Source organism: Bufo gargarizans, chromosome 1 (genome assembly GCF_014858855.1).
Source record: "Bufo gargarizans isolate SCDJY-AF-19 chromosome 1, ASM1485885v1, whole genome shotgun sequence".
Lineage (NCBI taxonomy): Eukaryota > Metazoa > Chordata > Amphibia > Anura > Bufonidae > Bufo > Bufo gargarizans.
Genome location: NC_058080.1, coordinates 720,215,344 through 720,238,709, shown reverse-complemented (window position 1 = coordinate 720,238,709; position 23,366 = coordinate 720,215,344). Strand labels below are relative to the sequence as shown.

At 45.4% G+C, this 23,366-nt stretch overlaps 1 protein-coding gene across 1 annotated transcript in view; it reads right to left on the bottom strand.

The window, feature by feature from the left end:
- Nucleotides 1–20,682, bottom strand: part of ALPK2 (alpha kinase 2) — a 105,958-nt gene extending 85,276 nt beyond the window's left edge. The window contains exons 1-2 of the mRNA XM_044276344.1: nucleotides 20,643–20,682; nucleotides 4,328–5,764 (exon numbers count right to left, since the gene is read on the bottom strand). Of these exons, the coding sequence (XP_044132279.1) occupies nucleotides 4,328–5,614 (1,287 nt within the window). The 5' untranslated portion in view covers nucleotides 5,615–5,764; nucleotides 20,643–20,682. The remainder of the gene's footprint in view (nucleotides 1–4,327; nucleotides 5,765–20,642) is intronic.
- Nucleotides 20,683–23,366: the final 2,684 nt, after the last annotated feature.

The window sequence follows — 23,366 nt, the reverse complement described above, 5'->3', positions numbered from 1 at the left end:
GTACTATTTTGGGGGGCATGCTCATTTTCGATCGCATGGTGTCTATCGGACGAGGTGGATCATGTGATTTAGTTATAGAGCCGGTCATTATGGACGTGGTGATACCTAATATGTGTGTTTTTTTTTATTTTTATTTTTTATTATAAAATCTGGGGAAAGAGGCGATTTTTTTTCTTTTTTTAACTTGAAACTTTTTTTGAAAAAAATTTTTTTAACTTTTTTTTTTACTTTATTTCTGTCCCACTCTGGGACTTCAACTTTTGGTGGTCTGATCCCCTCTGCAATGCATTACAATACATCTATATTGTAATGCATTGCCTGTTCGTGTACTACACTGAGTCATACACTAGCAGGGTGCCTAGGAGACGCAGCCTGAGGCTGGATCTCCTGCGCACCCGTAGAAGGCAGGTCCTGATGCAGTGCAAGGCATTGCGCAGCCTCTGCACGGCATAGGGCTGCCTTGTCACACATAGGGTCCCACGCCACAGCAGTGCGGGAACCCGATGAGCTCCTTCACCCGCCGCAAACCACTTCTATGTCGCGGTCAGCGCTGACCGTGGCATAGAAGGGGTTAATCCGCCGGCATCACTGTAAACAGCAATGTCGGCAGATACAGCAGGGTCCCGGCTACCAGGGACTGCCGGACCCCTGCAGTGCACCCGCCTGATCAGCCCGCTGTGCATGTATGGCGGAATGCGTTCTGGCACAGCTTCCCCCGCTGTACATGCACGGCATTTTGCGTTAAGGGGTTAACGATGTGAGAATCAGGTACACATGTACCCGGCCAGCGACCACACATGCCTCCCTGAATTCAACTGCTGTTGCCCCCATCTCAACTCCTAAGCCCCCTGCTCTATATCTTAAAGAGGACCATAAGAATAAATGCTCCAGAATTATTATTACATGGGGGATGCATGAAACTATTAAAACAGACATGTCAGGAGCGGTGACGGGTCCTCTTTAGGAAGCATTCACACGGCCATGTTTTTCTTCTGGGTCCGTTCCGCAACTTTTGCGGACAATGCACGAACCCATTCATTTCTATGGGTCCGCAAAAATTGCGAAATGCCTTTCATTGTCATCCGTGTGCTGTCTGTTCCGTGTGTCCGTTCCTTATATTTTAGAACATGTCCTATACTTGGCCACAAATTGCGGTCCAAGGCAACATATAAAGTCAATGGGTCCGTAAAAAACGGATAGCACTCGGAAATGCATCTGTATGTCATCTGTTTTTTGCAGACCCCTGGATTGAAAACATTCTAGTAAACGCCATTTCAGTCCCATTTCAGTTTTTTGCGGACCGTGAAAAACGGATGACACACGGAAGCACCACGTTCGTATTATACGGACTTACAGAACGGAAACTGAAAGATAACTGAAGACATACGGAACACACGGATCCGTGATTTGCGAACTGCAAAACCAACACGGTCGTGTGAATGCTCACTTAATCAGAGACAACTGGAGGAGGACAGAAAATGGCATCTAATGATGGCCACAACAGAAAGACAGCTGTTGGGGCAGTATATTGTGCTGCTCTGTGGTATATGTTTCTGCTGGGACAGTATTTTGTGCTATGGTATTGCTGGCCCTGGCTATTTGTGTTGTCCTGCCTTCTGGACACCCCTACAACATGGGCCACTTTTATTTATTTTTTCCAGGGCCACTTTAAGTTCCCAGGCGTCCCTGCTTATTACAAAAATATATAACTAAAGGGGACACGAAATTATGTTCTTTTGATGTCTCACGTATGAAGAACGGAAAATGACCTTCTTCGTCAACGTTTCCGCACAGTTCCTTAACCCCCATTGACCCTCATAAGTGCTGCATTTACCACTTCCAGTTCTGCACCTGTTCTCCTCAGATGTTCTTCTAATCTTTCACAGACTGGGCTGTAACACTTCCAGCACTAGAACTCATTGGCAAAGAAATTAGTCCTGGAAGGCAGAAATCACATGGGGCATTTGGACGATAGTTTTGTTTTATTGTATTTTTTGGTATCGTGGGTCACACAATTGAGATACAGACTGTACCCATATTTTTTAAATGGGTTTCATTGAGGGGAGTATAAATTATTTCATTATTTTTTTTACCCAATTCTGAACGTTAAAAAAACATGTAATCAGCCGAACACCTAGATTTGTAACTGTGTAAAAACCCATTTTTGCTTCTTCTGTTTTTTGTCCTTCGGTGGCGTGTTGGGGACTAGAAGCTGAAAGAACTTGTTCATCTCAAGGTAGTGGGTCACCTGGTGTGTCTTTGGGGGACCCACGGGTGAGAGGTGTGATCATGATATCACCTAGGTCTGGAGAACGTCTCAGAAGCAGTGAGCTGACCGTTGAAGTCATTGTCACTTTATAGTAGTGGGGCTGGGAAAGTCTTAGCCATGGAAAAGGGTAGCTTTCAGGGTTGTGTGTGGGTTCTCACTGAAGCAGCATGAGCTAAGCGTGCTGTCAACCTGGGGAGGAGTCAACTCTGAAGAGACATCGGAAGGCTGTGATAGACAACAGCCCTGTGGGGAGCCATGGTGGTTTGGGTGGTTTCAGATACACCCCTGGGGAACCATTATAGCTGAGACTGGAGGGATTGTGTCAGCAGCCTGAGAAGGTATTTAGGGCCAGCATAGTTGGAGGTTGGCTGCTCTGAGGTGTGGCCTAGTTAATTCAGCCCTGTGGTGTAGCTGACTGAAAGGGAGTTGTAGGAGAGGTCTGTTAGCAAAGGGCTCTCAGGAATAAAGCAGGGTGAAGAAGTGGCCTTCCTCTTGTTGAGAGTGCAAAAGGTTGTCTTGAGAATCACGTTTTAGTATGAAGTCACTGTTCCAAGGTCTTTGTGGACCTAACACTGACCTGTTCTAAGTTGTAACCCGAAATGTTCATAGCGCTTTTCGAGTTATAGTCTAAAACGTTCAAGTATTCTGCATCACCGGGGGTGCACAGTAACTGACAAGTGTAACGACACATAGAGTGTGTAAGATAATTAAGGACTCATTCTTAAGATCTTTGATATGTTGTTCTGTTATTTTTCAAATGTTCATTCATTCCCCCCTGTCTCTGTTCTTATTGTATATACAGTATATTGCTGTTTCTTCATATATTCTTGTAGTACGCCTGATGAAGGGACTGGAAATGTCTCAAAAGCTCACTATGTAACATCATTACTTCTATTTTTGTTAGCCATTAAAAGGTATCAAACCTGCAATACTCTTATTTTGTTTCTCTTAATGAGAGAACTAAACTTGGCACATAGAGTGTACTGCAACCACTAAGATTCTGTGCCTTGTTGATACCATCATACATTTTTGATATATGAAGAAATCATTAAAAACTAATAAAGTTTATCCAATACAGTCATCAAGGTGAACCCTTGACCACCATTGTACGTGGACGGTGCGTGCACTGTATGTGGACCAAACGTAGTCCTAGACAATTACAATTTCCAATCTGTTCCCAGTATGTCTTCATGTTCTCTAGACCTGTTGTCTCTCCTAGAATGTCTGTTTTAGTAAATACTTGCATTCCCCATGTTATACCCATTCTGTAGCACCTATTCTTAGTGTCATCCCTCTATTATTCCTCCTCGAATGGATTTCATAAATTCACAACTGGGCGTTGCCATTCCTCTGGTGTTTCCCTAGGCAGTCTGGCTTCGTCATCACTAATTGAATAGTGCCAGACTGGGTAGGGACACACCCCAATCTAGTACTACTTAGTTTATTCAGAAATTTCCAGGATAAATAACAGAGAAACAGCACAAAGCAGAGGTATGAGAAAGATGATCCAAAATTTTTATGTCATGAAGAATACAAGTATTTACTAAAATAGACATGTCTATGAAGCGACAGATTCTCTTTAACATCCAAGACCCACCCCACCCCTGAACATATTCTACAAGTATGCATGGGGCTAGATCCATTATAAGGCTTATAACAGCTTTCCTGTACTGAAAGAGTTAAAAATGTATATACCATAAAGTGAGCCTATGCATAGATCACATTTCTTCATACAGCTGTTCTAGCTCCACCAGTTTATCTCGCTTTTATCGGACATTTTCTATAATTAGGAATGCTCATGGTTTATCCCAAATCCCTTTTCGAATCCACTTCCCTGAACAGCAGGAGCTGCCACTCACTATCTAAATGGTATCATGGGAATTCCTAGACTGCAGAGCAGCAGACACACTAACTCAAACAAGCATAGATTTAGCAGAGCAGAGTTTGATACATCTTATTTTTGTGTTTTTCCACCAAAACGTTGAGAGACAAACTTAGCTTCTACAAATTTAGTTAGTAGAGTTTTGGAGTGTTCACAAAATGCAACTTTTTACTTACATTAGTATGTTCCTCTTTGTTATTCATTGGACCTTCTGTATCCATGTCTTCTATAACAATGAGAGAACTTTCCACTTGCCCACTTGATGGTTCCTCCTGGGTCAAGTCTTCATCTTGAAGAAAGTCATCATCAGAGGTTATGTTAGGTTTATCCTTCCTAAAATGTTGGTCAGCTTCCCATTGTTCTGTAGGTTCTAAAATACCTGGACCTTTTGTATCAATCTGGTACAATGTCCCTCTTTCTTTGGAAAAGTCATCTATTAGAGGATCCCCCGTTGAATTCTCTGTCATGGCGATGAGACCTTCGACTGAATGGTCTAATACATTAACCAGATACAGTTCCATGTAAGGGTTGCTGGTTCTCGGTTTAATACATGCTGAAACATCTCCTCTGAGACTATTTTCCATGCTTTCTTCATCAATTCCAGCTCGTTCATCCTGGATAGCCGATAGAGGAAGTTTACATCGCTCTTTTCTTTTCAAACTAGAAGTATTGTCCTCTTGGTGCCCAACGGTAATCACCATCTCTGGTTGCAATGCTTTTAGATTGTCTCCGGGGAACTCTCTTTTTACATCTAGTGGCTGTGAGTGACTGACACAGAGGCTAGTTAAGACATCCATAGACAAAGTGTTATTTGATCCTTCATTCGCACTGGTCACACCACTCAGAGGTCTATCACACTCATTTAGGCAATCTGGGCTTACTTTTGTCTCATCATCCTGGTCACTTTCCAGTAAAGAGACCGGCTCATTGCCTAGAAGAACATGCTGCCACATTCCATTCACATAATCCCTCATGATCTCAGAGCATTCCAAATAGTTGAGACAATCATCAAAAAAGTCCTCATCTATAGTCCGATGGTCAACTAACTTGGGCTCTGGGGCTCTGCAGCAATATTTAGAACCATGCGACATGCAGTATAGATGATCAATGGTACCTGTGTAGCACCTGACTCTACTTGATGGCTTGACATTGGTATGACCATTTTGATACCCATTCATTTGTTTATTGAGGATTGAAATATCAGATTTTTCTGAACTTAATCTTACTTTGGAAAGTTCGAGAACTTGGTCATCTTCCTCCAGAATAAATAAACTTTGATCTGCGCCCATAGTAGGTTTATAGCGTTCATTTCCTTCAAAATCAGGTTTGGTGTCATCCAGTGTCTGCTCACTTGATAGTTGTAAAAATGCTAGTTTCCTTACTGTCTTAAAGGGATCCAATGGAGAGTCAATGTTTTGAGCATTACTAACACATGGGCTAATCATGTCAGGATGCCCCTCCATGAACCTTCGAAGACGGTTTGGAAAGTGGATGCATGAAAAACAAAATGCCCACACTTGTATGTTAGCTCAAGATGTAGTGTAGATAGTAACTCTAAGGAATTCAAATGCTACAATGTTTTAGTTCTAGTTCTTCATACTTTGCGTGTTTGCCTAAAATAAACCAAAAATTTGAAAATCAGAACAGTTGAGTGTTTTTACGGACATGCATACAGGCAATGATTGTGGAACCACTGTGCTAAGTAACTGGTTTGACTTTGGGCCAAACCCTAAGGGCACCTCCGCGGTATTCACCCTTTAACCCCTGTACAGGGATGTGGACTTTGCTGCAGGTTAGTGACCAAACCGCTACCTCCTGGGGTTGTTCTGATGTACTTGACAGCTGACCGACTGAGGTCAGAGACACTGGAGAAAACAACAGAGACACAGACATGGCGCAAAACACGGAGCACTAGCAGACAAACCATGAATACGGAATACATGCATTTGGACACATGGACTTTAGGAACTTTGACACTGTTCAGACATAGCAGAACTTCACAAGACGTACTTCAGAAACCCAGACATACATAGCGTACACTGGATGGCAGTGGTCAAGACAAAGAAGAAAGCAAGATACACCCACACTGCTGCTACAGGACACAGTTCAGACACAGCTAGTACAGGAATATGGACCGAAGCCAGCACATAAAGACAAATAAGCTCCATGCAATCCATGACAAGGTCAAGCAAACAGAGTAAATGTAATGAATAGAACAGATACAGTGTACTAACAGACACCAAATGGACCAAAGCCAGACATTTTGCAAGACAGACATGAAAGACAGGACATGATTGCTCAACCAGGGCAGGTCACAGCACTCAAGACAGAGACATCCACCAAACTGACACAGAACTCAAAACTATATAACAGACTTAACAAACCAACTAGTTGGACAGATGCAGACACACGCGCAGCAAGGGAGAGAGGTAACCCTCACAATACCGAGCTGAGGAGGAATACAAGTACAAAGGCACAATTCCCACCACAAGTAACCTGGACCAGGATAAACAGAGCAGTGGCAATATAAACCGCCATAGAGCACAATGGCATAAATTCAAACCAACAAGCATCCAACGCTGGTGCAGATGGTACAATGGTACAAATGAAAGGCCATTATAATAAGTGCCTTCTGTATTGTAAACCCTAGGGTGTACCAACAATAGGCCAGAGGCTGGTGGTGGTAATGACTCCTGGTAGCTGTTGGGGCAAGTGTCTTAAGTTTCTCTTTCAGAGATTGGGTGTTATATAAGTAGAGGTCATCATTGGTAGCATAAGGTCTTGAGAACACATACGGTGGTCAGCCATAGCATTGTCCAACTCAAGGCTTTTGTGCTTTCATTTCAAGCTATACTACCAGGTTGTATGGTTATGAAAGGGATTGGCCACTTTAGACAGTACTTTATTTCACCCATAATCATCTGTTGTTATTTCAAATGATCATCTGTAATCTGTGGAGGATCCTCACAGTTTTACCAGTTGCCCATTGACACTAATGGGCTATCTTTGTTTCAAGTTTCCAAGGTGCCTCCACTAATCAGCTATTTTAGGCTGATGCTGGCACCAGAAGGCTCCATCCACTGTGCAGTTTCTGACACCGGCGTACTGCAGCTGCTCAGCTGAGCTGCAGTACTCTGGCATGGTCACAACACAGTGGACGGAGTCTTCTGCTTCTTGCTGCATACCTTTGGAGAAGGTCATCAGTATCCAATCGGTGGGGTCTGACACCCGGGCCCCCTGATGATCAGCTGTTTGAGAAGGCACCAGCGCTCACAGTAGCAACGCGCCATATGTTGTACAGTGGCCGTGCTTGGTATCGCAATGATGATGAACGTAACGTCACATAGCCTAGAGAAGGCTGCAACACTACTTTGAGCGTTGGTGCCTTCTCAAACAGCTAATCAGTGGGGGTCTGAGGTGTCGGAGCCCCACTGATCAGATAATGATGATCTATCTGCAGGACAGGTCATCAGTTCAAAAATCTCAGAAAAGTACCAAAAATAGGCCGCTTTTTTTTCACAGATGTGACACTGACTCAGAAATGTGAACGAGGCCTAACCTTGTGTTTAATCTTATTCACCAATGGTTTCTTTAACAGAGTTTTCTGATTTGCACCTCCAATAGCCATAATTTTATGAAGGTGCCTGTGTTATTTTACCTGTATGGCTCCTGAGTTTTGGTCACATGACCATGTCCATGCACCTGTTTCCTAGTTCCTGTGATGTTATGTCCATGGGTGGGGCAGTGATAGGGGAGTGTCTATGTAACTAGCTGGGAGGGAGGAGTTATAATCTAGCTGGACAGTTAGGGGAAGTGCTGGGGCTGTGACAGAGGAAGGAGTGCATCATGGGTTTGGTTGGATACGGCAGCAGGAAGTGCTACATACAGGATGGACATAAATCAGAGGTATTGATTTACATGGTGAAAATGGGTCGGGAGAGTCAAAATTGGAAACAAAAATGTACATAATGTAAAATAATACTTGAGCTGTTAAAAACCATAGTAATACTGGAAAACCCCTTTAAATGTTGTGTAGCCTTCTATATTAGCCAAAATGTTAAGTCCCAAATACATAAAAGAAGTAACTTAGACTATTAGACTTGTTCCAGTTTACACTGAACTCTGGAAAGTCCCATAATTCTCAATGACTTCAAAAACAGCAGCCAGAGAACCAGATGTGTATCCTATAAAGAGAAGGAAGTCATCTCCATATAATGTTGAATCGGCTTTGAATTAATGTTGCTGGTGACTCTACCGCTAACACAAACGAGTAATGGAGATAAGAGACACCCTTGTTTCGCGTCCCACTCCAAAATAAACTAACACAGTGGTAGGTCATCTATACACAACTTCTATCAACTTATTAAATCTAGGGCCAAGACCAAAACATGTCAAGACTGCCAATGGGAAATTCCACTCAATGCGGTTAAAAGCCTTGGCCACATTGAGTGACACCAGTGCCTTATCACCACAATTCAAATTCGGCAATTGTAGATTAACAGAGATCTTACGTAAATTTATAGACAGGAATTTACCCAGCATAAATCCAGACAGATTTTCAAAAGTAATTCACAGTATGACACATATTCTAAATTTGGATTTCTTTTGGCCAAACACTCTTGAATTCTCAAGCAAATACAGCTTGAAAGAGTTGTACCCTTGATTCATAGGTAAACCACCCCTGCTGCTTTCCTGCACTCTACTCCACCACTTGAATATTCCTAATCGGCACCTGCTGAGCTGTTGTATATCAGGGTAGTTGTATGCCTCAGTACTTCTCATCTACATAACAGGGCTGCTGAGTGTGTGCACATCATTAGGAGGAATCATCAGGACTCAGAGAATGATTACACAGGATCACAATGAGGGTTAGCGTCAGGGTAATCAGGGTTGTCCCAGCTATAAACACTGCTATCAGCTGAAAATGTGATGACAGATTATCTTTAAGAATTTCCTTTCCTGGTTTGTACTAAGAGCATTTATTCAGGCCTGCTCCTCGAAATAGATGGAAAGGTTTTTCTCATCCAAATTTTTTTCCATATCGTTCCCAGACCTTGTCACCTACCTCAGATCAGCTGCAGCCTGTTGTTTAACATAAGTATGATTCTTCTCGCATAAAAATTCAGATCAGACTTGTCTTTTGCAACAGGCAAGAGGCTTCAGCAGGCACTCCCCACTACCACCGCTAGACCAGGTACTCTTTAAAGCCTTGTCCCCATAGTCAAGCCCTATCTCAATCAGCTCTCTGTCAGATAAAACAGAAGGGATCAGGAGGAAAGTGAGACCTGATTTCTACAAAAGCTTGTCAAAAACACTGCAACCTTATAAACACTGTTCTTTTTCGTCTCATAACAACTGCTGTGAGGATGCAGCCCCTGGGACGATCAGCTAATCTCCTTGGGTCCCAGTCCTGGCACTCCTGGGGAGCACTTCAAGGGGAATGTATAACATGGCAGCTATAGAAGGGGTTCCCAAGGAGAGGGGGACGGGGTTCTTTCCAGTCAGTGGTGTACACTAGTGATGATCGAGCATGCTCGGCCGAACACCAGTTCTGGCATCTCAATGCTTGGCACATGGCGAGACCAGTGCGACCAGGTGGTCGGTTGGATTGCAGCAGATAATGCTTCCAGTCGGTTAAGCACCACCAAGTCCAGTCTTGATACTCCTTCCTCCCACCATGGAGAGTCTGGCCAAACAAGTGATCCCACACTCGGATATTCTGAGGACCTCTTTTCATCGCCATTCCAAGATTTGGCCCTCTCACCAAGCACGTTTGAAGAGGGACAGACCTTGTGCCCTGATTCCAAAACTCTTGAGCATCCACAGTCACAAGAAGAGTATGGTGGGGAAAGGCAATTACTGTTTAATGAGGTGGATGATGATAAGACACAGTTGCTAATAAGTCCACGGCAATTAGTGTCTCAAGAGGTTGATGAAGAGGATGAGACACAGTTGTCAATCACTGAGGTTGTGGTTAGGTCAACAAGTCAGGAGGATGAGCAGAGTGAGGAAGTGGAAAAGGAGGTGGTGGATGATGAAGTCACTGACCCAACCTGGGAAGGTGGAAAGCCGAGCAAGGAAAGCAGTACAGAGGGGTGGCAAAAGGGAGAAGGCGTGACACACTAAACAGGCCCGCAACTGTTCCACGGAGAACCCCTTTGCGGAAATCTCCCTTGCCAAGGGGTAGGTGTTCCGCAGTATGGCACTTTTTTAAGGAATGTGTGGACGACAAAAGAATAGTTTGCAACCTGTGCCGTACCAAAATGAGCCGGGGCATGAACACTAGCAACCTCACCACCACCAGCATGATCCGTCACATGGCATCCAAGCACTGTAATAAGTGGGAAGAACGCCTGGGTCCACAATCTATGTCTGTGGGTCACACCACTGCCTATACTTCCCCTATGTTACGTGCTGGCCAATACTCTGTCGAAGGCGCAGGCCCGAATGCCTCCAGCCCTGCACCTAGACCTTTGCAAGCACCATCAGCGACCACATCCACTTCGGTGTGCCAGCGCAGCGTCCAAATGTCCTTACCCCAGGCCTTTGAACGCAAGCGCTAATACCCAGCCACCCACCCACCCATCGGTGGCACTAAATGCGCAGCTTTCCAAATTACTGGCCCTGGAAAATTTTCCATTTAGGCTTGTGGACACTGAGGCCTTCCGCAGCCTGATGTTGGCGGCCATCCCGTGTTACACAGTCCCCAGCCGCCACAATTTTTCAAGGTGTGCCGTGCCTGCCTTACACCAACATGTGTTTCCGTAACATCCCACGTGCCCTGACCAACGCAGTTACTGGGAAGGTCCACTTAATCGCGGACACATAGACAAGTGCATTCGGCCAGGGACGCTACATTTCCATGACGGCACACTGGGTGAATGTTGTGGAGGCCGGGAGCGAGTCGTACCCTGGGATGGCACAGATGCTACCGACGCCAAGGATTGTGGGCCCTACGTCGATCAGGGTTTCCACCAGCACCTACGTTAGTGGCTCCAAACCCCACTTCTCCTCCTCTGCCTCCTCCTCCACTTCCACCTCCGCGTGCAGCACCAGTCAGCCATCAGTCGGTAGTTGTAAACAGTGTAGCACTGAAGTGGAAAAGCGGCAACAGGCTGTGCTAAAGCTGATATGCTTAGGGGACAAACAGCACACCGCCGCAGAGCTGTGGCAGGGGATAAAAGACCAGACTGAGCTGTGGCTCTCGCCACTCAACCTACAACCAGGCATGGTTGTGTCTGATAATGGCCGTAACTTGGTGGCAGCTTTGGAGCTCGGCAGGCTCACACACATCCCATGCCTAGCCTATATGTTCAACTTAGTGGTTCAGCGGTTTCTCAAAACCTACCCCAATTTGCCTGAGCTACTGGTGAAGGTGCGCCGCGTGTGTGCACATTTCCGTAACTCTTCGACAGCTTCAGCAGGTCAGTCAACACTGCAACAGCGCTTGAAATTGCCAGCTCACCGACACGCTGGAACTCGACGTTCCACATGTTGGCCAGGCTTTGTGAGCAGCAGAGGGCAGTAGTGGAATACCAGCTGCAACATGGTCGTCGCCTTTCCAGTTGGCTTCCGCTATTCACAAGCGAGGAGTGGGCATGGATGTCTGACCTCTGTGAGGTTTTAAGAAACTTTGAGGAATCAACACAGATGGTGAGCGGCGATAACGCTATTATCAGCGTAACCATCCCACTTCTGTGTCTTTGCATGTGGAAGAGGTGGAAATTGGGGAAGATATTACACAGGGTAATAGCCAGACTACCCTCAGTTAATCTTCTCAGCGCGAATTGGACGATGAAGAGGAGGAGGAGGAGCAGGAGATGGTTGACTCCACTACAGAGTGTAGTACCCATGGAAGTTTAATTCCATGTGTTCTGCGTGGGTAGGCAGAAGAGGAGGAAGAGGATGAGGAGATTGAGAGTGATCCTCCTGATGATGACAGCAAAGTCTTGGCTGTTGGCACTCTGGCACACATGCCTGACTTCATGTTAGGCTGCCTTTTCCGTGACCCGCGCGTAATACGCATTTTAGACAACACGGATTACTGGTTGTTCACCCTTCTCGACCCCCGCTACAAAGAGAACTTCTCATCTCTATTTTACAAACCAAAAAAATACTATATTAAAAATAGTCAGCACTCCACTAGAGAATTGAGATGTTAAACGGCAATGACGGCGCGTGGAGGGGTGCACTACCTCCCACCCTATTACTTGTAATGCAGGGCAATGCCGTATTACTTAGTGCAGGGCTGTTGCCAACTGAATATTGTTATCAGTATGGCAGTGTAAAGCAGTGGGGAACAGGCGACATCAACCCATTGTCAGAGGGATGCTAATGACCCCCTTATACATGTGAGGCCAGCTTAATGCCAGACCACAGATAGCCCTACAAGCTATAGTACACACCAATATCGAATAATTAGAAAAGGCTCCACCAGCAAACTACTGGAGCTCAGCCTTTCAGTTACCAGCTGAAAAAAGGATAAATCAATAATAATAATGTAGGCTGGCTCATAGTACACACCATAAGTTTGTGTTTGAACTGAATAGCTTGATTGTTCTCTCTATTGAGATATAGTCCAGCCGGACTGAACACAGTTGGATCACAATGGAGTGGAAGACTGAGATCTTCTCATCTCTAATTCCTCTGGTGGAGAGGACGAGCAAAACGTTGCAATACCAGAAGGTCCTTTTTCAAAAATTGCTCCAAAAATTTCCATCTGACAACACTGGCGGCAGAGTCCATAGTTCCTTGGGCAACCAAGGAGGGGAGGCAAGGGGAACACACAGCAGTTCCAACAGAGTCAGGGCAACACTCTCCAAAGCCTGGGACAGTTTCATGACACCCCGGCAGCACCCTAACCCTAATGCGCGTGTCACAAGGAGGGAAAATTTTTGGAAGATGGTGAAGGAATACATAGCAGACCGTGTCAGCGTCCTCAATGATCCCTCAGTGCCTTACAACTACTGGGTGTCCAAGCTGGACACGTGGCACGAACTGGCGCTCTACGCCTTGGAGGTGCTGGCCTGCCCTGCCGTCAGCGTTTTGTCTTAGCGGGTATTTAGTGCTGCTGATGGCATTATAACAGATAGGCGTATCCGCCTGTCAACTAAAAATGCTGACAGGTTGACTGTTATAAAAATGAACAAGGCTTGGATTGACCATGACTTCTCGACTCCACTGGAGGAAAGCGGCTGAACATAATGGCACTTTAAATGTGTTGTTAATGTACTGAATACACTGTATTCCCATGCACCCCTTCCACCACAAAAAAGGGTATATGGTTGAATCTTCCTTTTCTCACCCTCCTCCTCCTCTTCCATCATATCAACATGCTTATTCATCGCATATGATGCCCTCACATATAATGTTTTACAGGGTCAGCTCACCGGCAGATCCTCGCATATAATGTTTTTGAGGGTCAGCTCACCTGCAAGCCCTCGCATATAATTTTTTAGAGGGTCAGCTCACCTGCACGCCCTCGCATATAATGTTTTAGAGGGTCAGCTCACCTGCAGGCCCTCCCATATAATTTTTTAGAGAGTCAGCTCACCTGCAGGCCCTCACCTACAATCTTTTGCAGGGTCAGCTCACCTGCAGGCCCTCACATATAATGTTTTACAGGATCAGCTCACCTGCAGGCTCTCACCTACAATCTTTTACAGGGTCAGCTCACCTGCAGGCCCTCGCATTCCGGGACATGCGGTGCGGAATGAAAGCACGGATCGGAAGCCCACGCTTCATGTTTTTTTGCAGTGCGGATGGATCACGGACTCATTCAAGTTCAATGGGTCTCGATCCGTTCCGTCCGCTGCACGGATGTTGCCCATGCTTTGCGGACCGCACATTGCGGTCCCCAATGCACGGTACAGCCACACAATGGCCGTGTGCATGAGACCTAACAGTGCAGCCTGCACACTTTATGCTACTGCTCTACAGGTGGAAAGGGACCCATATCCCCTAGGGACCATAGGCTGGTGGTTTGTCTACCACTAAAGTAATTTTTTTGGGCCATCCTCTTTCTGCAGCAGGGGGTCCCCTGATCACTGTTTGTGTGGTTGTAAAGTTTGCACCTTCATGGGAGTTTTGGTATTTGGAAAAGAGTTTCACTACTTGGAAACCTTACTATTTGGATGTAGACTTAAAATTCCAGTTGTATCATGACGTGGCTGTTAAATAACAAACTCCTCTTGCTAAATCAACCGCATTGATGTTATGCATGCTAAATACGGCAAACAATAGTAAATAATGAGCTCCACCATCCAAACCAGTGGGATAACTAGAAATTACTTTGCCCCACAGCAAATTTTTTAATGAGCCCTCCTCCCCCAGCAACTTCTTCGCAGCTCCCCACTCCTGTGCATCTCCCACTTCTGAGGGTAGTCAAGATCATGTTCTCAGATAAGGCCCGGCAGCCACTCCATCCATTTCATACAGTGTCACTGTATAATACTGTTTAGGAGGACCTGACAATAAAATCTTTTAGTTCTCCTTCTAGGTGTGCACCTTCTCAGTTTGGGCCCCAAAGCAGCCGCTTCCCCTGCTTCCCCTATAGCTACTCCCCTGATCCAAACTGTATATGGGGTTTCTGCTGTGAAGGGTTATACTCAGCAGTAGGGGCAGCAGATGCACCTATGCCCTGGTGCACATAATAGCCGGGAGGCTATAGATTTTGCTCTGTGGCCCAGGATAATCCCAAATTTCCAACCCTTGCATGATGGGTCGGACTGGGGTTCCTAGAACCCACTAGAGGAAATTATTCTCAGGTCCCAAACCCCATATCATTAATAAAGTCTAATAGATTTTGATTCAGGGCCCTGGCGGCAAGCTATTGGCTCCAAATGTTTTTTTTTTTTTTTTTTTTTTTTTTTTGTGGACCTTTGGGACCCACTGTGGTATCAGAGCTTGGGCCCTCCGGAGGAACCTACTATGGTGGGCCAGTCCGACGCTGGTTGTATGTGTACAAAACAGAGGGCAGAGCTGACACCCGGGATTTGTCTGGACTCCTCGGTGCCATGTCAGCGTTTTTTGTGACAGGTATTCCAACATAAATCAGTCACTGGGGTATTATCAGCTATGTGCCACGCAGTTACTGAGCACATTGTTAACCTTTTTAGCTGGTAACATCACACTGTGATTCTTCTGCAAAACCCCAGCAAAGTCAAATGAGACATGCCGTCCCGCATGTTATTATGATGGCCGTACTTCTCCATGGCACATAAACAACGCTCGGGGAGATATAAAACCCGCTACAATTGCAGTACCCCAGAGGTTGTCTGCAAATGATTTGTTATGTAATATACTGTTATGTATTGTCATGTTATGCATGGTACCCGGAATAACAATGTATGGATTGCACGGCCAGGGTTAACAATCCTGGATCAGCCCTTGGAGGAGGTTAGGCTAGTCCCACCCCAAATCTCACTTCAGTAAGTGGCATTTATCATGTTGAGAATGTTAATACAAGCCACTTACTAATATATTGTTATTATCCATATTGCCTCCTTTGCTGGCTGGATTAATTTTTCCATAACATTATACACTGCTCGTTTCCATGGTTACAGACCACACTGCAATCCAGCCGTGGTGGACATGCTTGCACAATATAGGAAAAAGCACTAGCCTATGCGAGCTCCCATTGTCCCGGCCACCAGAGAGGCTGATACTTTTTTCTGTAGTGTGCAAGCACGACCACCACTGATGGATTGCAGTGTATAATGTGATGGAAAAATGAATCCAGCCAGCAAAGGAAGCAATATGGATAATAACAATACATTATTAAGTAGCTTGTATTAACTTTCTCTACATGATAAATGCAACTTACTGAAGTGAGACGACCCCTTTAAGTCAGTCCTAGACATGAGTTTGGAGAGAGAAGAAGCTGAGACTTGGGCTCCCTTTTCTTAGGCCCAAAAAGCTACAGAGACTCACTGATTTCTGATATACAAGAGGAGAAAGACAAAAGAAAAGAACTCGAGAAACTACAATCTGCATGGCTGAGCATTGGAGTCAGTAAGGCAACTGGCTACCAAAAGCTGTTTAGACTTTACTGCAGTGAGGGGAGTAAAACCTTCACAACTGGACACAACCTGGCCAGTCGTATCTCTGAAACCCTGTATCCTTCACTGGACACTACAGCCACCATTTCAGGAGTAGTCTTCTTCTCTCTCCAAACTTATGTCTAGACTGACTTAAAGGGCTTGTCTCACTTTAGTAAGTTGCATTTATCATGTAGAGAAAGGGGAAGAAAGGGTGCATTCTCCTTTCACTGCACAGCCCTAGGGAGCAATGGTGTGAGGACAGCCACCGTGGTTGACAGTAACTGCCAGAGCCGATACACTCATCAATATCTGTAGCCCGAACAGCTGCTTTAATAAAATGCCTACAAAAAGACATGTAAAAAGGTGACTTAGATAGTAAACATGGAAAAAACACACAAAATTCTTGGCACTTTTACAAGGCAAAAAACTAAAGTTGTACATTTTGGTGCCAAAAAAAAAAGTGGGCAGGAGGGGGGCAGACAGTGAGCAGGTAACCTGCAGCCAACACATTCACTAATTTCCTGAACTGAAGATACACCAGAATAATTTAGGTACCTCTTAATACGGAAGTTCTGGCACATCATACGGTGTAAGACCGGTGTAAGAAACAACAGTTTTGATAACAAACTCCACCAGCATATGAAGAATGCCTAATTCTGCCTGATGGGGGACTTTGTCTTCCCCTGGATCAACATTGCAGGAGAATAGGTAGCACAGATGGACTGTGCTTAAGGCTGGATAGGCAGAGAATATTTAAAAAAAAACTTAGGATTACCCAAATTTAGACATTTTCCATCTCTGCCTGCATTATTAATAACATTTTTCTCAAAGTAAATTTAGGTAGAGTTCCCCTTTAAGACTAGGAGAAGACCTGGTCACCATCAGGCAATGACGCACTTTGAATGCAGGTTTTTAAGGCCTTCTTAAGGGGTGTCATGGTCAGTTACTCCATTCAGCCTCCTCCTATTCAATCTGCCCCTATTAAGTAGTGTGAAAAAAAATCCGACATGGAATTAACAGTTTAAACTGCCATAGTCCCATTCAATGCAGCTAAGAGCTCATGCACACGAATGTATTTTCTCTCTGTGTCCATTTTTTTTTTTTTCGGACTGTATGCGGAACCATTCATTTCAATGGATCCGCCCAAAAAAAAGGAAGTTGTTTGTGTGCATTCCATTTCCGTATATCCGTTCAGCAAAAAAAAAAAGAACGTGTCCTATTATTGTCCGCATCACGGACAAGGATAGGACTGTTCTATTAGGGGCCAGCTGTTCCATTCCACAAAATACGGAATGCACACAGACGTCATTCGTATTTTTTGCGGATCTGTTTTTTACGGACCGCAAAATACACGGTCGTGTGCATGAGCCCTAAGGCTGAGCTCACACTTCAGTTATTTCCATTAGTTATTGTGAGCCAAAGCCAGTAGTGAAGCCTACACAGAGATCAGGTGCAATGGAAATATCTGCTCCTGTTCTGTATTTTTGACCTACTCCTGGTTTTGGCTCACAATAACTGATGGAAATAACTGACCAAATAACTGAAGTCTGCGCCTAGCATACTGATGTGAAGCCCGGTAAGTCACAACAAACAGACCTTGTCCTGCCGATGCAAGGCAAGGGGAGCATCGGAGCAAGGAAGTGCATGGTATAGGAGTGAAGGGAAGCTTATATCTGTGTTCAGCCCTAAACCTGGATAACCCCTTTAATGTTTTCTCATCTGTTATGATCCACACTTGATTTTGGTATCTGCATCAAAAAGTCTAAAGATGTGGCAGCACCCTTAGTGTGTGGGCTGGCTCCTCCCCTAGCTCTAGAGACTTCTAGACAGTTGTAGGGAAAGCGTGAAGGAGATAGGAAGCAGACTGTATGTGCTCCTCTCCTCAGGCTCTAGGTGTGTTATTGCACCATCAGCAGTGCACCAACGTAACAGGGGATAATCGGCCATCCTTGATTTCTCTGCCTCGTGCAGTGAGGACCCACCTCCAGAGCGGGAACAGACTGCATCCGCTCTGCTGAGAGCAGGAAAGAGAGAGAGAAGAAAGTATCTGCCTACAAGGGGCTGGTCCTGGAAGACTGCACAAGAAGGAGACTGGGGATCTACAGTCTGGGTATGCAGTCCTGTGGACTAACTGCCTAAAGTCAAGCAGAGCCCTGTGCGCAGAGCGAAGAATGACATCTCTCTGAATTTATAGAGACTCATGTAAATTGCATGAGATGTTTTAATCAATGTTCTAAGTCAAGTACCTAAGAAATAGGCTCAAATGTTTTTGTCGCTCCTTGAGACCTGTTTCTTTCCAGCAGTGAAGGAACTGTACCCATTGCCAGGACTTTAACGGACCTGAGCTGCAGTGTGACCTGGTATTGTGTTTCTAGGATTCTTTTATCATCTTATTTGCACTTTAAATGGACATTTTATATGCCTTAGCTAGTTAGTTTGCCACCCTACCTTATGGACTATCACTCGAGACTTAAACACTTCATTTTTTTATTCCACTGTGGTAGTCAGGTTGAACCTAGGCATTATTGAGGTGTTTAATGCTGTGCACATTAGCCCTCTTTCTCTCCACAGCATAGAGAGGAGAGAGAGTCAGCTGGGACCTAGGTCTTTGGGACTTATTCAGCCATACTACCACGGATGGGTCCAACGAACCAATCCAAGAACGCTTGAGTTTCAAACGGGGTGTGTGCAGTGCTCCAGTACAGGGGTATCTGCAATTGTTTGGTAATGTACTGTAATTGTATGCTATATAATGTGTACTGAGAATACTGTATCTGTGCATGGCTCAGCCCTCTAAGTCTACTTTCACATCTGTGTTGTTAATTCCGGTTTTGAGATCTGACAGAGGATTGCATTAAATCAAAATTGAACAAACCAGATCTGGTATGAAATTCATTGTAAGTCAATAGGCGCCATATCCTTTTTTCTTTTTTTTTTTGCTAACCAAAAATCCAGATACGGCATGAAAATCAATGTTGCCGGATCCGTTTTGTTCCGTTTCACAAACTGGACACAAAACCACAGCTTGCAGTGGTTTTGTATCTGGCACCAAAACGCAACAAAATGGAACAGATGCATACTTATGCATCCTGATCGGTTTTGTCCCCATTGACAATTAATGGGGATGAAACTGAACCATTTAAATCTGGCAGAGGATCTCAAAACCGAAATTGGAAGCGCAGATGTAGCCTTAGGGAGTTTAGGGTGTGGGCTAGCTTAACCCTTAGCTCTAGAGAGTTCTTGGCAGTTGTCGGGAGAGCTTGAAGGAGGTAGAGAGCAGACTCTATGTGCTTCTCTGCTAAGGCTCCAGTTTCCAGAATCCAGAGACTAACAGATTTCCGTGGGGTCCTCTGCGTCTGCTACCGCAAGAGAGGAAGAGAGACAAGATTGGAGAATCTGCATGGCCATGTGAAGAGTCAGTCAGTAAGGTAAGCTGCATAAAGCTTTCCAGACCCTGCTGCTGTGGAGGGGTAACACGTTTGCACTGTGTACAGATGTATACAGACTGTTGTTGAATGTGCTGCAATTTCTATTTTGCCTTCAAGTAAAGAAGGACGTTTTGTTGAACCTGGCCTGGTTACTGACTCCTACTACACCACACACTGGTCATTGCACTACTACACCCATGCAGCCACCAACTTCAAGGGCACCCCAAACTACCATCAGCTACAAGGAGGGCCTTGAGGGAAGAAGTGTTTGCCCTTCTTTTCACTGCACTGGCCCTAGGCGAGACCACTGTGATACTTTCTCTAGTCAGGGCCACTACCACTCCCATACTCGGCCCCAGCTCCTCAGGGGCTCACTGCTCATGCTCTGGATTTGTTCATTGAAAAGGGATAAGATGCTGTAATTATTCTGCACCGATGCTACAATGAAGACGGTGTGCAGGTAAACATTGAAGAGGATGCAGCATTCACACAGTAGCCCCTTCAAACAGCTGATTGGCGGTGGTGTCAGGATTCAGACCCTGAGGATGGGTCATCAATATCATGAAACTGGAATCCCCCCTTAACACTTGAAAGGAGGTGTTTTCTACTATTACTATTATAATTGCTGTTTTTATCATTATTTTACTATTGTCATCAACGTATCTCATATCTATCTATCTGTGCTACTTTTATGCCTATATATCATAAATAACATATTTCTTATAACTACACTAAAATACCATTACCAAAGGTAAGTTAATCAGATGACCATTAAAGCGCAAAACTAAACATGGTTTCCTTGTGCAGTGAGTCACAGGTAACACTATGAACACAGCACCCCATGCAGCAAGTGACATTTTATTCCCTCGATTTATAGCCAGCCATGCAGCAGAATGAGAGGATTAAATGGACGCTTTAATGAAGTTCCTCCTTGGAACCTGGTAGGGGGTATGCCAACGGGCCAAGCTCCGGTATTATTACAGTAACAAACACAAGAATCCTTAGGGACTGTTATGTCTTACCTTATAACTGAGAAGAAGTTGATGAAAAGCTTGTGATGCCCGCTCGTACCTTTAATGCCTCCTCTTGATCTATTTTTATCTATTTGCCAAGTAAATGTAACTGACACCCCCAACATGCGCGCTCTCGGGATGTAAGCTTACACCGCACATCAGTTCAACATTAGGAGAATTTTACTATGGTTAGTAATAAATATCTTGGCGCTCGGCCACATACACAGTAAATATTTTACCCAATGACCTTATTCTTGGGGTTGGTCGATTAGAAACAGATATTTTATATATGACTTGGTACAGAATTATTCTTGATACCTCATAGATATGGCTGTCTCTGGAGGACCTGATATGGTCCTGCATGAAATGGATCTTAATTAGTACTAAGTAATCCTTCATTTTATTACAGTGGCAGCTGCTGCTGAGAGCCGCCCCACAAAGGCTCCTCTTTTTGCTCAGCGGCTCGGACCTGCATCCCACTGTTTTTCTCCCAACGGGTCAGGCCTCCAGTTCCGCTCTGTCCCTCCACGCAGACCAGGGTCTGCTTGCTGGAGCATCTGTAATACCCCAGAGTGGCATTACCACCTACTTTGTACCCCCACTATTTTGGTTGGTGCATCATGTGTCATCTCATATGTATTTATTGCCATTTCCTGCAATGTGTGTATGTATTTCCTGATTTTGTAACTGTTAAAGTGTGATGTGCCTGGTTCACCAGCAGGTGGCGGCAATCCGTGCAGAGCTATGTTAGATAGGATGGAACCTTCTTCCATTCTATTGCCCTCTCTAGAGAGGGAGGAGTTTAGCTAGAGTGAGTTAGTTCAGAGTAGCCCCTGTAAGGGGAAGGCTGCGTCGGCCAGCAGAGCACTGCCTGTGAAGCCTACATGGTTGCATGTCCCCTCCTGGGCTTGCATTGCCTATATACAAGCTAAGTGACCTTGAAGCCAGGAAGACGTTCCTAGGATTAAAGTAAGAGACAGACTACAGCTAAGCAAAGTTCCATCAGAAGAGGGAAAGTTCCTATTTAACCTAGATAACCTAACAGAGCTGAAAAAGCTACAGGATAGCAGGACTGAGATTGTTGCACAAGTATTTTGCCTGCAAGAACTTAAGCCAATACCTGCTGATGACCAAGATAAAGTTTGGAAACTGTTTGGATTACCATTTATTCAAGTAAAGCTGTGTTCAATGTTAATACAAAGTCTGGACTCCATTTATTCTACTTATTCACTACCCAAGTTCAACACCCCTTTTTGCACTGCTTCGGACCACCACGTCTGGGATCCAAAGATATCCAGGTAGGAGCACCGTGACACGTGTATACAACACCTTCAGAGAGATTGTAGGCCACTCTACACCACTCTGGCAATCCTACACCTGAGTACCCACACTATCTTCTACACAGGGGGCACCATGTCCTTGTTGCTTAACTGCAACTGGCGTCAAAACTACTTGCTCTATAAGAGAGACATATTTCATAGAAACCTCCTAGGGGGCAAGGGATACCCTAGACGCCTAAGGTTGGGCCGCTGCAATCAAGGGGTGTTCACGAACAGGATTCAGAACAGTATCAAACTGTGTGCCATTAAAGGGGTTTTCTCATGTCAGACAATGGGGGCATATCACTAGGATATGCCCCCATTGTCTTATAGGTGCAGGTCCCACCGCTGGGACCCGCACCTATATCGAGAACAGAGCCCAGAAAGTGAAGGAGAGCGCACTGCGCATGTGCAGCCACCCTCCATTCATTTCTATGGGGCCGCCGAAAATAGCTGAGCGCTGGCTCGGCTATTGCCGTCTGCCCCATAGAAATGAATGGGAGCATGGGCCTCGCATGCGCGGCACGCTCCCATTCACTTCTATGGGAGAGACGGGGATTAGCGCTTGGTGGTGGACGGACTCGGGAAAACTAGGGTTCTCCAGCCACAGCGCTCCCCGCTCCGTTCTCGATATAGGTGCAGGTCCCAGCGGTGGAACCCGCACCTATCAGACAATGGGGGCATATCCTAGCGATATGCCCCCATTGTCTAAGATGGGAATACCCCTTTAAGAACAGGATATAAACAACAAAATTGTGTGCCTACCAACTTGATTAGCCTATTGGATTTACAAATACACTGTTGAAAATGACTTTAATGTGCTTACTGTGGAGCGACTGGCGCAAGACGCTGCGCACCGGCGCCCAAAGAGTTTATCCGCCATTTCTACATGCTATGGCGCAGCTTCTTCATGCCCAACAAAAGCGGGAAAGTTCAGGAACGCCCCCAGCTAAAGCAGGAAACTCTAATCCAGCCCACCAGGAGCGGTAGTGCGGTGTGACGAAGGAGAGAGAAAGTCCCTCCCAAGAAGCTCCTCCTTCATCCTGCCTGTGCCAGTGAACCAAAAAGCAACATGGCAGCACCTCACCCGAGAGGGGAGAATGAGCTCCCTGAAACAAGAGCCCCTCCATCGTCTCCAGTGCTTGCCAGAGAGACGGAGAACGATACGGTGGCACCTAAGCCGCAGCGCAAGTGATACCAGAGGAAGAAGCCACAGGCCAACCCTGTGCCGGCTGGTACGGCGGAGGCGGCTGGAGCTCCCCCTCCGCTGCTCAGGAGGAACGAGATACAGGTGTCTTCCGCCATATGAATCCCTGGCCTGCGGTACGCCTGCGCCTGGTATGGATGGTGCACCCGATACGTCTCACGGACAACATACAGCTTGACCCAGCTGAAGGCCCCGGCACCAGGAGAT